We start from the raw sequence: 14,502 nt of genomic DNA, 5'->3' as shown, positions 1-14,502 counted from the left end.
GGAGTTGGTGATGGACAGGGAGGCCTGGCGTGCTGCGATTCATGGGGTTGCAAAGAGTCGGACACGACTGAGCGACTGATCTGATCTGATCTGATGTCAGATAACCATCTTTTTTTCTAATCATCTGTGGCCAGAGCAGTGACAGAGAACTAAGTAAAGAACTCTTCAGCAGGAGTTTGTGGGTTTGGTCTCTCTGAATGCATGACAACAAAATAGACAAGAAGGGACCAGAAGCAAGCACACTAAAACATTAGCAGTGGGTATTCCTCTAGACTTATCAGTTATTTTTATTGTCTTCATCTTTTTTTCTGTAAATTCTAAATCATCCACACAGCATATATGTGTTTTATTTTTAATATCCTAAAATGTTAAAAAAAAAACTCATGAGAATTTGATGAAATATTCAGTAAATTGGAAAAATTGGTCCTATAATACAATTAATTTGCTCACTGCTTCCATATATTAAAATAAATTTTGGGTAAATTATAAAGTGAAAGTGAAGATAGTCATGTCCAATTCTTTGTGACACCATGTACTGTAGCCTACCAGGGTTCTCCGTCCATGGGATTTTCCAGGCAAGGGTACTGAAGTAGGTTGCCATTTCCTTCTCCAGGGGATCTTCCCAACCCAGGAATCAAACCCAGGTCTCCCGCATTGCAGGCAGACGCTTTACCATCTGAGCCACCAGGGAAGTAAATTACAAACAGTTAAATACAAATCAAAAGATGCTTGCTCCTTGGAAGAAAAGTTATGACCAAACTAGACAGCATATTAAAAAGCAGAGACATTACTTTGCCACCAAAGGTCTGTCTAGTCAAAGTTATGGCTTTTCTGGTAGTCATATATGAATGTGAGTGTTGGACTATAAAGAAAGCTGATTGCTGAAGAATTGATGTCTTTGAACTGTGGTGTTGGAGAAGACTCTTGAGAGTCCCTTGGACTGCAAGGAGATCCAACCAGTCCATCCTAAAGGAGATCAGTCCTGAATATTCATTGGAAGGACTAATGCTGAAGCTGAAACTCCAATACTTTGGCCACTTGATGCAAAGAACTGACTCATTTGAAAAGACCCTAATGCTCGGAAAGATTGAAGGCAGGAGGAGAAGAGGCCAACAGAGGATGAGATGGTTGGATGGCATCACCAACTTGATGGACATGAGTTTGAGCAAGCTCCGGGAGTTAGTGATGGACAGGGAAGACTGGAGTGCTGCAGTCCTTGGGGTCGCAAAGACTGAGCAACTGAACTGAACTGAAATACAAATCAGTGCTTATAATAGCAATGGTGTGTTAAAAGTCAGATGCAAATGTATATCCAGGATATAGTGTAGCTTTAAAAAATATTCATGTATATGTAACATGAAAAAACACTAAAAAGGCATATGCCAAAATATTATCAGTTATTATCTCCTAGTGATGGGATTATGGCCAATTTTTATTTTCTTTATTCTTCACCATATTTTCCAAGTGAGCATTTTATAATTTTTGAGGTATTAATGTAACTTTAAAATGCCATCTTAGAAGTCTGCCATGGCAAAGGGATGTTTTATGAGGGGGATGTTTCATCATGAGAATGCCAACCTAAAAAATGAGTAATGGCTTCCTTTATTTATAAGTTTTATTGTCATAATATTTTGGGTTTCCTTTGAGAAATTTGATAACCAAAAACTAGAGTCCCCACTAAATGGTTCCCCCAAGTCGGCACATCTCACTGGATACTAGATACTCTAGATTATAATTAGTTAACTCATTATAGTGACAATGTTGAGACTGTAGATCTCTGAGCATTTATTCATGCTCTCAGTTTTTAGTACAGTTGGGTAGCTTGATGGGAACACTGAGAGAAAGAATGTCTCAGTTTAGGCTGTTATAACAAATCACCATAGGCTGAGTGGCTTAACCAAAAGACAGTTATTTCTTAAAGTTCTGAAGCTGAGAAGTTTGAGATCAGGAGGTCGGCGTGGTTGGGTTCTTATGAATATCCTCTTCCTAGTGTGCAGATGGCTGGCTTCTTGCTGTGTCCCCACACAGCAGAAGCGAGCTTCCTTTTGTCCTTTCTTGAAAGTCACTCAGTCACGTCCAACTCTTTATGGGGACCCCATGAACTACACAGTCCCTGGAATTCTCCAGGCCAGAATACTGGAGTGGGTAGTCTTTCCCTTCTCCAGGGGATCTTCCCAATCCAGGGATCGAAGCCAGGCCTCCCGCATTGCAGGCGGATTCTTTACCAGCTGAGCTATTTCTTATAAGAGCGTTAATCCCATTCAGGAAGGCTGGACTTCTGGACCTAGTCACCTCCCAAAGGTCTTATCTCTTTACTCCATCATATTGGGGGTTAGGATTTCAACATATAAACTTGGGCAGAGTGGGGAAGGGACACAAACATTCAGTCCATAGCAGAATTTAAAAAAAAAGAATTAAAAATTGCTTACTAGACTGCAATGGGCTTCTCTGTCAACTGTGGGTCAGACCTTCACCCAAGGCTTCTCTGTCAAACGGTGGGTCAGACCTTCACTCAAGTCTGCTCACACCACATGGTAACGCCTGTGTCTTTCAACCCCGTGACTTTTGGACTTCTGACTTTCAAAGCATTTTCATTTACTACATCCTTTGATACAAAGGAACAGTAATTGTTTGAAAGGCAGAACTTGCTGTGATCCCTTTCTTGGTGTGTGTTTTAAATGAAGAGGTATTCTTTTCTAAAAATAAGAGAGCAAACCATCTGTCTTTTGAGTCGAATTGCGTTCCCCCAGAAATGTGTATGTATTCACATAAATTGATATGGAAAACATTCAGAGCCTCAAAACATAAATAAAGAAAAGAAGTAAATAGTTCATAAAAGCTAATTAATAGGTGCAAGAAATAATGATTAACCTTGCCGTAAACAAAGCTCAGCTGTTTACAGTGCTCTCTCTGAGGAATGAGCTCCCCCCTCGGTGGATTTGCTGCCTCCCACGCCCCTCCACCCTGGAGGAAGCAGGAACAGGTAGAACGCAAAGGAGAGCAGCTTGCTGATAGGAAGTACACTGGCCCAGAGGCAGAGAGTCCAGGCATCCAGATCACACCCCAGCTTCGTCCTTAAAAGGGGAACTAACATCTAGCAACAGTTATGCCCAATGTATGGTCCAGATCAGGCTGCCTAGCATGCTTTCATCTTTTCTGACCTTGAAATAGCAGAGACTGCCTGTATAAGTTTCACTTGATTCTAAGGGCTTCCCAAGTGTATTGGTGGTAAAGACTATACCTGCCAATGCAGGAGATGCAAGAGATGTGGATTTGATCCCTGGGTTGGGAAGCTCCCCTGGAGAAGGAAGTGGCACCTTACTTCAGTATTCTAACCTGGAAAATTCCATGGACAGAGGGGCCTGGCAGGCTACAGTCCATGGGGCTGCAAAGAGTTGGACGTGACTAAGTGACTGAACATACACACACATATAAACACACACTCTAAAGTCCTAGGAATCAGGATCCACGCCTGACTCATCTTGTTTTATAGACGCCAGCACCTCTCACCATGCTCTTTGCAAATATTCAGTGATGTTTTGTATAATGGATGAGAACTTTATGCTAATATATATATGCTACTTAATATATCAGCTGCTAATAGGTCTTGACTACTAAGTATTGTTGAAAACTTAAGCTCAACAGAGATACTTTTGCAAACTACTGAATAATTTGACAATGATAACCCAATGGTCATATGACCATTCATGGTTTTACAGCTCAAAGATATCCATTTTTCATATTTCAGTGTCATGGATTCCAGTGATTCCATGCAATATCCTGAATTACTTCATTCTTGTCCATGGCCAAAAGATTTGCCTTTTCAGCCTCTAGAAGACAGAATTTATTCGCAACCAGGCTCAATAATAGGTGATACTGAGGATCATGCCCTAAAAGGTATGAGTCATTTACATATGGTTCTCTTATAGATATTCATGTTATAATTATATCTATTTTCCACTGTCTTTCTGTTTTCTGATTTTTAAAAATTAAATAAGTGTTTTACCTGAGAATCCATCTGTTGAGGCAGGATGAGATTGTAGCAGATGAGAAACAAAGTTCGAAAAGATCCAGAACGTGCCCAGGGTTACTTAGCTATTCAGGGTGGGTGCTGCTGCTTGGCTCATCTGACCTCACTACCTGCCTGGGTGCTGTGGAGCGAGAGGTGCTACTTTATTAATAGCAGCTTGGGCTCCATTCAGTGAAGGTGAAGAAAAGCAGAGAAGGTGCCATGTTACTGACCAATCTCCTGCTCCGGGGGTCTAGCAGAATCCTGATGGTTCAGGGCTTGAAGGATCAGACTCAGCCCCCACTCCCCTGCACCTCCTTTTTACACCCAGCTGCCCAACAGACTTGTGAATGTGTATCGCCTAGCTCAGACAGGATGAGCATTGCATTTTTGTCTCTGGCACTGTTCATAAAGGACATTGAGTAAAGACTGAAGGGCTGGAGGCCAAAATGGATAAGGGAGAGAGTAGTCCGTATGGGGCTCCGTGAGCGATTGATAGAGGGATGAATGAATAAATTGGGGGGAATTCTCTAGGACCTGGAGGCAAGGAGCCACCATGAGCAACCTGAGGTGGGGTGGGGTGACCTGCTTGAGCCCAGAAGACTTGAGGATCGCCTGCTTGCTCAGGTGACCATGGGAACCAGAAGGAGGGTACAGGCGTGTTAGGTCACCAGCAACAAGAGGACACAGTAGGTGGCATTCTCCAGAAGGAAGGTCCTGAATCAGGCACCTTCTAATCATTTCTCTTCAGGTGGTGTCTTCAGGACAGCTGACCAAGTATCTTCAAGGATTTTACTCATAAGGGTGGACATCAACCATAAGAATTAGAATCTGTTGGACTAGTTAGTGGTGAAGAACCCGCCTGCCAATGCAGGAGGTGCAAGAGACGCGCATCTAATCCCTGGGTCAGCAAGACCCTCTAGAGGAGGGAATGGCAACCCATTCCAGTATTCTTGCCTGGAAAATTCCATGGACAGAGGAACCTGGCAGGCTAATCCATGGGATCACAAGAGTCAGACCCAACTGAGCCTAGCACACGGCCTGAAACAAATAGACTGCCAGGTATTTCTCCAGCAAAGATGGGTTTATTGGGGCTGAAGCTGAGAACTTCAAAATTTGGGGTCTACAACCACAACCATCCACATGCAAGACCTCACAAGGCAAAGGAAGGAGAAAGCTTTTACAGGGAGGGAACGGAAGTTGGGAGAGCTTTAGTAAACAAACAGTCCATGGCTTTTCATTGCCTGAGTCCATCCCAAGAAAGAAGAGGAGACTTTCTTCTTCCTGGTGGGCTCTACTATGGTCACAGGACACAACAGCTCCAACTTCACTTAATTGAGATTTCTGTTTATTAATATATATATATTTTTTACAAGTCCCAAGTCTCACATTCCAGGAAATAGTCCCAGGTTCTCAGGTAGACATACTGTGTCATCTCACAGGATGTGGGAAGTGCTCTGGGAACGCTTTAAAAGCCGTGAGCTGCCACTTCAAAGCCTGAGGAAACAGGAGCCCTGGGCCAAACATGCCCCCAAGGTCCATCATGGTTCTGGCTTCCCACAGGACATGTTCCCAGACCTTTCCCATCTCATTTCTCCTCCTCTGCCTGTTTCCTTCCTTATAAATGGAATCCTTAGAGTTGAAAACTATATTCCAAACCTAGTCTAGCCAGAGCAAAGGAGGGATGCTACCTGTGGGGCAGGGCTGCGGAAAGAATATTGCATTAGGGATCAGAAGACCTGGGTTCCTGTTCCATTTCTACAGTGGGCTGGCTGCACAGTGTTGGGCAAATCAATTAATGTCTGAGCCTTAGAATTAATATCTGTCTCACAATGATATAGTAATATCCTGTATTACTATAATATATACATTATAATGTGAGACATAATGTGATGATACAGGACCAGCAAGATGGTGTGGTGTAAGTAAGAAGTTAAGTGGTAGATACCTGCCAGGTATTATGCTTGTAAATTTTTACACACATAGAAGATTGTGGTTGTTTTCTAATGGAATGTTTGGAGGAGATTTATTTCACTGAAATAGATTAGAATGAATGAATGGAATGAATAAAATTGAAATGGGCGAAGTTTTCCTATTTCTTTATCTGCATTGTGATCTTGTGTTGAAAACTGGGCATTTGGAAAAGCAGCTACCTCTCTCAAGGTGTAGACTGGCTCAATGCAGGGGAAGCCCTTCACTAACCAGAGGCGTGTGTCCTGTGCCCGGATCAGCCCAGCCTGAGGGACCAAGGTCTTTTCATTCCCTTCCTGGGCATGCCCTTTCCCTGGATCTCGGGGGGTGCTTTTTTTCCCCCAGTTCCCCAGTATACACAGATGCTTTTAAATGAGTGTATTGATTTTCCTAAATGTCTTCTTGGAGTCTTAGCTGTTCTCTTGTGTTCCTCAAGTAGGAATCCCTTGTTCCAGGCATCTTTGGGTCTGTGCCTCCTGTGGGGTTTTCCAGGAGCCCTGCCCACTGCTTGCCATGGCTTCCTCTACCCTGAGATCCCACTTCTAGCCATCTGGGCTCCGAGTTAGGTGATGCAGACACCCAGAAGGCTGCCCCTAGATGGGTTAGAATATTACTCTCTCTGATTTTCATGAGAGAGCTAGGAGCCAGACCTCTCTTCCCCCAAACTGTACTTTAACCCCCTGGAAGGGGGAGAGACAAAGATGAGTAAAAACTTCATTAGATTTCCTACCCTTGTGCCTTTGGTTTTTTCATGACTGGGTATTCACGTAGGCACTATGGATTGCTGACTGATTTCCAGAACTCCTATACAGTTATTTTAGCTAGTCCCTAGTTATTCATTTAATGTTTCCCTGGGAGAATAAGGGCCTGGAGCTTCCTAACCTGCCATCTTGCCAACGTCTTTCCATCTTTCCATGGTTATCTTCTTAGAAATCACAACACACTACTGGTTCTGGGTCAGTTAAACCCATATATACATATACATATACATATATATATGTATATATATATGTGTGTGTGTGTGTGTGTGTATATATATATATATATATATATATATCAGAGAAAGCAATGGCACCCTACTCCAGTACTCCTGCCTGGAAAATCCCATGGATGGAGGAGCCTGGTAGGCTGCTGTCTATGGGGTCACACAGAGTCGGACACGACTGAGTGACTTCACTTTCACTTTTCACTTTCATGCATTGGAGAAGGAAATGGCAACCCACTCCAGTGTTCTTGCCTGGAGAATCCCAGGGACGAGGAGCCTAGTGGGCTGCCATCTATGGGGTCACACAGAGTCAGACATGACTGAAGCAACTTAACAGTAGCAGCAGCATATATATATATACACATAAATATTTTTCCCCACAAACTGCCAAAGTTTTTATTATATAATATATGTGCCATTGATTTTATATATACATATAAATATATATATATATATGCAACTTTTATCTTTATCTTTTTGTTATTTTGGTTTCAGTCCCACATTCCAACTTGATTAGATCATTTGGGGTCTTTATTCATCTTCCATATTTACTTCTATAGATTGGGCCTTCCCAGGTGGTGCTAATGGTAAAGAATCCACCTACCAATGCAGAAGATGTAAAAGATGCATGTTCGATCCTTGGGTTGGGAAGATCTCCTGGAGTAGAGAATAGCAACCCACTCCAGTATTCTTCGGAGAAGGCAGTGGTACCCCACTCCAGTACTCTTGCCTGGAAAATCCCATGGACGGAGGAGCCTGGTAGGCTGCAGTCCATGGGGTCGCTAAAGTCGGACACGACTGAGCGACTTAGCTTTCACTTTTCACTTTCATGCATTGGAGAAAGAAATGGCAACCCACTCCAGTGTTCTTGCCTGGAGAATCCCAGGGATGGCGGAGCCTGGTGGGCTGCCGTCTATGGGGTCGCACAGAGTTGGACACGACTGAAGCGACTTAGCAGCAGCAGCAGCCAGTATTCTTGGCTGAAAAATTCTATAGACAAAGGAGCCTGGTGGGCTACAGTCCATGGAGCCGTAAAGAGTCAGACATGACTGAACCACTGGGCGCATAGATTTCTATTAAGCCAGCAAGCATGCCACTATGCCTTTGTCATGGTCTCTGTCAACATTGACACCTAGGGCTTGGCCAAGAGTAACATCCTGTGACAAGTCTCTGGAGTCTCATGTCTAGGGAAAGTCTACCTGCTTTGTGACTCTTACTCACATCTCTTTAATGTATTCACAAGAGAAACTTTGATGTGTGCCTCGCATCATATTAGTCGTATTTTCTAACTCAGAGGTCATCAAGATCTCTGTAAGGGGCCAGATAGTAAATACTTTTGGTTTTGTGGCCATATAGACTTCTTAGCAGCTACTCATTCCTACTATTGTGTTGTGAGAACTGCTATAGACAGTATGTAAATGAAAGGGTGTGGGCTGGGTTCCACTAAACTTTTTAACTAAAATGTCTGCAGACCAGATTTTGCCTATGGGCCATAGGTTGTTGACCCTTGCCAAAGTAAAAGGGAAATTAAGTTAATTATGAATCATTTTTCTTTGCAAATCTCTTCCAACACTTATTACTCACTACATTGCTTTCTGAATGCACAAACCATTTCTTTCAGTTCAGTTTAATCGCTCAGTTGTGTCCAACTCTTTGTGACCCCATGGACTGCAGCACACCCAGCTTCCCTGTCCATCACCAACTCCCGGAGCTCGCTAAAACTCATGTGCATTGAGCTTTTGATGCCATCCAACCGTCTCATCCTCTTTTGTCCCCTTCTCCTCCTACCTTCAGCCTTTCCCAGCCTCAGGGTCTTCTCCAATGAGTCAGTTCTTCGCATCAGGTGGCCAAAGTATTGGCGTTTCAGCTTCAGCATCAGTCCTTCCAATGAAAATTCAGGACTGATTTCCTTTAGGATGGACTGGTTTGACCTTCTTGCAGTCCAAGGGACTCTCAAGAGTCTTCTCCAACACCACAGTTCAAAGACATCAATTTTTCAGCACTCAGCTTTCTTTATAGTCCAATTCTCACATCTGTACATGACTACTGGAAAAACCATAGCTTTGACTAGACAGACCTTTGTTAGCAAAGTAATGTCTCTGCTTTTTAATATGCTGTCTAGGTTGATCATAGCTTTTCTTCCAAGGAGCAAGCGTCTTTTAATTTCATGGCTACAGTCACCATCTGCAGTGATTTTGGAGCCCAAGAAAATAAAGTCAGTCACTGTTTCCATTGTTTCTCCATCTATTTGCCGTGGAGTGATGGGACCAATTGCCATGATCTTAGTTTTTTGAATCATTTCTTTAATAAACCTGAATTTGCTAAGGATTAAACTCAGGTGTGGGGAAGGCAATGGCAACCCACTCTAGTACTCTTGCCTGGGAAATCTCATGGACAGAGGAGCCTGGTAGGCTGCAGTCCATGGGTTGCGAAGAGTTGGACAGGACTGAGCAACTTCACTTTCACTTTTCACTTTCGTGCACTGGAGAAGGAAATGGCAACCCACTCCAGTGTTCTTGCCTGGAGAATCCCAGGGACGGGGGAGCCTGGTGGGCTGCCGTCTATGGGGTCACACAGAGTCGGACAGGACTGAAGGGACTTAGCAGCAGCTGCAGCAGCAGCAGCAGCAAACTGAGGTGTGCTGGTTTGTCTATTTTTATTTCCATCTTCTAAAGCAAGAGAGTTCCAGAAAAACATCTATTTCTGCTTTATTCACTATGCCAAAGCCTTTGACTGTGTGAATCACAATAAACTGTGGAAAATTCTGAAAGAGATGGGAATACCAGACCACCTGACCTGTCTCCTGAGAAACCTATATGCAGGTCAGGAAGCAACAGTTAGAACTGGACATGGAACAACAGATGGATTCCAAATAGGAAAAGGAGTTCGTCAAGGCTTTATATTGTTACCCTGCTTATTTAACCTATATGCAGAGTACATCATGAGAAACACTGGGCTGGAAGAAGCACAAGCTGAAATCAAGATTGCCGGGAGAAATATCATTAACCTCAGATATGCAGATGACACCACCCTTATGGCAGAAAGTGAAGAGGAACTGAAAAGCCTCTTGATGAAAGTGAAAGAGGAGAGTGAAAAAGTTGGCTTAAAGCTCAACATTTAGAAAATGAAGATATGGCATCTGGTCCCATCACTTCATAGGAAATATTTTTGAAGCCCCCAAAAATAAAGTCTGACACTTTCCACTGTTTCCCCATATTGTAAATTAGATGGACAGGGAGGCCTGGCGTGCTACAATTCATGGGGTTGCAAAGAGTCAGACACGACTGGGTGACTGAACTGAACTGAAGTGAACTGAAGTGGCAGTATCATTTACCTCCAATGCTTTTCTTATGGTGATGAATTCTCAAAAACAAGACACTCTAAAAATTACTCCTGTTTTTTCAACACCCTGAGAGGTAGCTTACCTGGGTATGAAAAATGAACTGATTGAGAAGGGAGGCCGACTCTGCTACTCTCTGCATTCTTCCTACAGGCCTTTATTTAAGGTGTTTTTATTATCCTTTCCAGCTTTAAAAAATATCTCCTTGGTGAACAAAAGAGAAGAACATGAGGAGGAGCCTTTTTGTTTTCTTTTTGTGTGTGTGTCCTCTGTTAACACAGTATCATCTTCTCAAGGAGTGTGCTGTTCTTGCTCTGAATATACCTTGAAAGTGAAAGTTGCTCAGTCGTGTCCAACTCCTTGCAACCCCATGGACTATACCGTCCCTCAATTCTCTAGGTCAGGATACTGGAGTGGGTAGCCTTTCCCTTCTCTAGGGGATCTTCCCGACTCAGGGATTGAACCCAGGTCTCCAGCATTGCGGGTGGATTCTGTACCAGCTGAGCCACAAGGGAATATACCTTTCAAAAGGCCCATATTGCCTTTAACTGTGGGATTGCATTGCTTTGCCTGATAAACTGAGTCTTCCCAATCTTACAGGCCGTTCTGTTTTGCTCACTTCCTATAGAGTCCTCTAGCCTCACTCTCTTAATTCTTCTTACACTGCTTTCTCTGCCCACTGAGAATGCAGCTTCCTCTGTTGCCAGCATGCTTCCACCTTCAGTCTCTTATCTTCCAAACTCCTCTTGCTTCCACAGTCCCTAAAGGGACCTAGCTCCACGGTTCATCCTGTGTCCCCATCCTTGGTGAACAAGCCAATCTTAAGAGCATTTGATAAGGTTTCTCTAGGAAGGTTTCTCATCAGAGAAGGCAATGGCACCCCACTCCAGTACTCTTGCCTGGAAAATCCCATGGATGGAGGAGCCTGGTGGGCCGCAGTCCATGGGGTCGCTAAGAGTTGGACAAGACTCAGCGACTTCACTTTCACTTTTCACTTTCCTGAATTGGAGAAGGAAATGGCAACCCACTCCAGTGTTCTTGCCTGGAGAATCCCAGGGATGGGGGAGCCTCATGGGCTACCGTCCATGGGGTCGCACAGAGTTGGACACGACCGAAGCGATTTAGCAGCAGCAGGAAGGTTTCTCAGAGTGTGTGTGTGTGGGTGGATTGTGTGTGTCTGTGTGTCTGTGTTAAGTCTGCTCATATATGATGGAAAGGGAATATGTGCAGGGCATTGTGCAGAGGGTATGAGCAGGGTAGAAGAGTAGCATGGGAATTGCTCGCTGTGGCCACCTTAGGGTCGTTGGGGAAGTCTATACAACCCAAGGTTTGTCTAACCACACACATGATATATTCTCAACCTCATTCCTATTTTTCTTATTTGGATGTCATTAATTTTTTATAGTTTGTTATGAATGCATTCTAAAAATTATTCTGTTTTTTATGTCATGCAATGCTTATTTTCTTTGTTTAATGCACCAAGGGGTTAACCATACATACTGTATTTTTTCCTTAATGTTTTACAGCACTATATAAACAAGCATTTCCACATGGAAAAGGGTCTCTCCAACACAGAAGACACATGGTCTCAGCCATCAGTCGCCCAGGTTCCAACATCAAACCCACCCTCCCTCCGATACCTCAGGGCCGCAAGTAGACCAGTACTCGATGTTTGATCTTAATGTGGAAAATCCTCTCTGATCATGTCTGGTCCCTCTGTCTTACCTGGCCGTGCATCCTGGCTATTCCTCACTCAACCAACTGCCTACAAAAGAAGGTTCTATGTGCCCTTATCCTCTCAATCAGCTTCTTTTGTGATTCTCTGAATAGTGTCTATCTTTTTTGAAATGTAAGTTATTCTTAGCTTTTATTAACGTAATTTCAGTTTTTCCCATAGCTATGAATGACTCTTCCAGCTGCTTCCTGCTCTGAAATATCAGATGGCAAAAATCTCCTAAGATATTTGCCTTGCTACATGCACAGTGGTTTGGGGATAAAGCCAATGGAGATTGTGGTCTTAAAATTTCAACATGTCCATTTATAACATTAGGGTATACTTTACAGGATTGAAGTATTTTGTTCTTCTCATTATGAAAAAATTATAGCATTCCATTTAACTTCTGACCAGCATGATATCTCAACTTGCTTTAGCAATATGAAAAAATAAAGAGTATCAGGTATTTCTTTTATTTTACCCTTTTTAGACTCTGATTATGAAAAGCTTATAAACAATTTTCATCATCTTTGTAGTTTCGCTTCCTGCTATCTGCAAAAAAAATTGTTTAATAGTTATAAATGAAGCTGGTATTCAGCTGATATGTGTGAGCATAACTAACCAGGTTGTTAAAAATGTTGAAACACATCCCTTTGGATTGGCAAATGGCCTCTCCTCTGAATCCTCTATGCATGATGGTTCATGGGAACCAGAGCCTTCACATAGTACTGCACTGATTGTTAAATATTTTAAATATCAAAATCTGCTAATGTTTTCCTTTTTAAAAAATATCAAAACCTCCTTCAATAACCCTCTTTGCTATAACTCAAATTTGGATGTAACATGATATGCTATTGGCTCCTATCTTACACCTAGCCCTATTCTCAACTGGAGCTGGTTAAATTCTTCTCTTGGGGGTGGGTGGGAGAGGATGGGAGGCAGAACGCAGAGGAGAGTAATAGGCTGAGCCAGAGAAGGGAGGCAGTGGTCTCTGGAGAAGTAGGGGTGCAGAGAGTGGGTCTCATGCCCCAAGAACCTTAGAAAATAAGATTCACCAGCATCATCTAATCTTCTTAAATGTTATTATGAAATATTTTAGACATACTGGAAGGTATAAAAATAATAGTTTCAACTTCAGACAGTATGGAAGAGATGCCTTTTAAAAATTTATCCTACTAAGCACAGCTAAAAAAATGTAAGATTGAGAGAGAGAAGGGAGAAGGCAGAGCACCTGAGGACACTGGGACTTGAGTAACGACATAGTGGTGATTTCTCTGGGTTTCCTTTTGCCACAGACGTTTCCTTTACCGGGCGCTGGAGAAGCTACAGTCCCAGAACACTAACGACACAGACAACAAAATGTCCAAAAAAGAGCCTGCTCTCTCTAGCTGAAAGACTGGGGAAGGAGCAGACTAGCAGCACAGAAACCTTTCAGGCAAGAACTGCTTTACTCCAGCTGCTGCTGCTGCTAAGTCGCTTCAGTCGTGTCTGACTCTGTGCGACCCCATAGACGGCCTCCTACCAGCTAAACACTGTGAAGAAAGTCATGGCCCCATTCTTACTCTCTTGTTAGCAAATTGTTGTTCAGTCTCTGAGTCATATCGACTCCTTGCAACCCCATGAACTGCAGCATGTCAGGCTTCCCTGTCCTTCACTATCTCCCAGAGTTTGCTCAAACTCATGCCCACTGAGTCGATTATGCGATCCAACCATCTCATCATCTGTCACCCCCTTCCTCTCCTTCCCTCAATCTTTCCCAGCATCTGAGCAAACGCTTTCATGCTTTCCTAGCTGTAATGATGCTCGCCTTCTCCTCCCTGCTATGATAGTATCAGAACATTTTTTTGTGGAGAGCCAGGACATTTACCACCACCTAGTGTTGAGAACCCTCTCTCAGATCATTTGAATAATCCTATAAATATATTACAGGAGTTGAATAATTAAAGAATTCTTAATTGAACTATGAAAAAGAAATCTCCAGATCCAGATGCTTTCACTGGAGAATTTTACCAAGTGTTACAAAAGAATTCATACCAATTCTACATTATCCCTTTCAGAAAGTGAAAAAGGAAAGAACAATTCCCAATTTATTTTCTGAGGCAAATATCCCCTGATACCAAAATGAGACAGATCATGAAAAGATGCTTTAACAAAATTTCAGCAAATCAAATTGAGTAATACATAAAGAGTTATACAGCATGACCAAGCAGAGTTTAATCCAGGGATGCAAGGCTGATTCACTCACTAGTTGAAATGAACCAATGTAATCTACCATAATAACAGATTAAACAATAAAAATTACACGATCAGATCAATTAATGCAGCATAAGCATTTAACAAAGATTAATACCCATTCATGATAAAATCTTGGCACAGAGGAGACTTTCTTCTATTTGATAAAGACTTTTTGGTACATGTCTCTATCCTTAAACAACATACACTTTTATTCACCATGACTTCAACAGTATACTGTATATATTCAT

General features: G+C 42.7%; 1 protein-coding gene across 1 annotated transcript in view; it reads left to right on the top strand.

The window, feature by feature from the left end:
- The window catches only part of LRGUK (leucine rich repeats and guanylate kinase domain containing), a 102,623-nt gene extending 88,962 nt beyond the window's left edge, over positions 1-13,661 (top strand). Inside the window, exons 19-20 of the mRNA XM_027538960.1 lie at positions 3,749-3,897; positions 11,832-13,661. Of these exons, the coding sequence (XP_027394761.1) occupies positions 3,749-3,897; positions 11,832-11,962 (280 nt within the window). The 3' untranslated portion in view covers positions 11,963-13,661. The remainder of the gene's footprint in view (positions 1-3,748; positions 3,898-11,831) is intronic.
- Positions 13,662-14,502: the final 841 nt, after the last annotated feature.

The sequence above is a fragment of the Bos indicus x Bos taurus genome, chromosome 4 (assembly GCF_003369695.1).
Source record: "Bos indicus x Bos taurus breed Angus x Brahman F1 hybrid chromosome 4, Bos_hybrid_MaternalHap_v2.0, whole genome shotgun sequence".
In the NCBI taxonomy this organism is placed as follows: Eukaryota; Metazoa; Chordata; class Mammalia; order Artiodactyla; family Bovidae; genus Bos; species Bos indicus x Bos taurus.
Note: the sequence above shows the minus strand (reverse complement) of the source record. Positions and strands in the feature narration are given on the sequence as shown.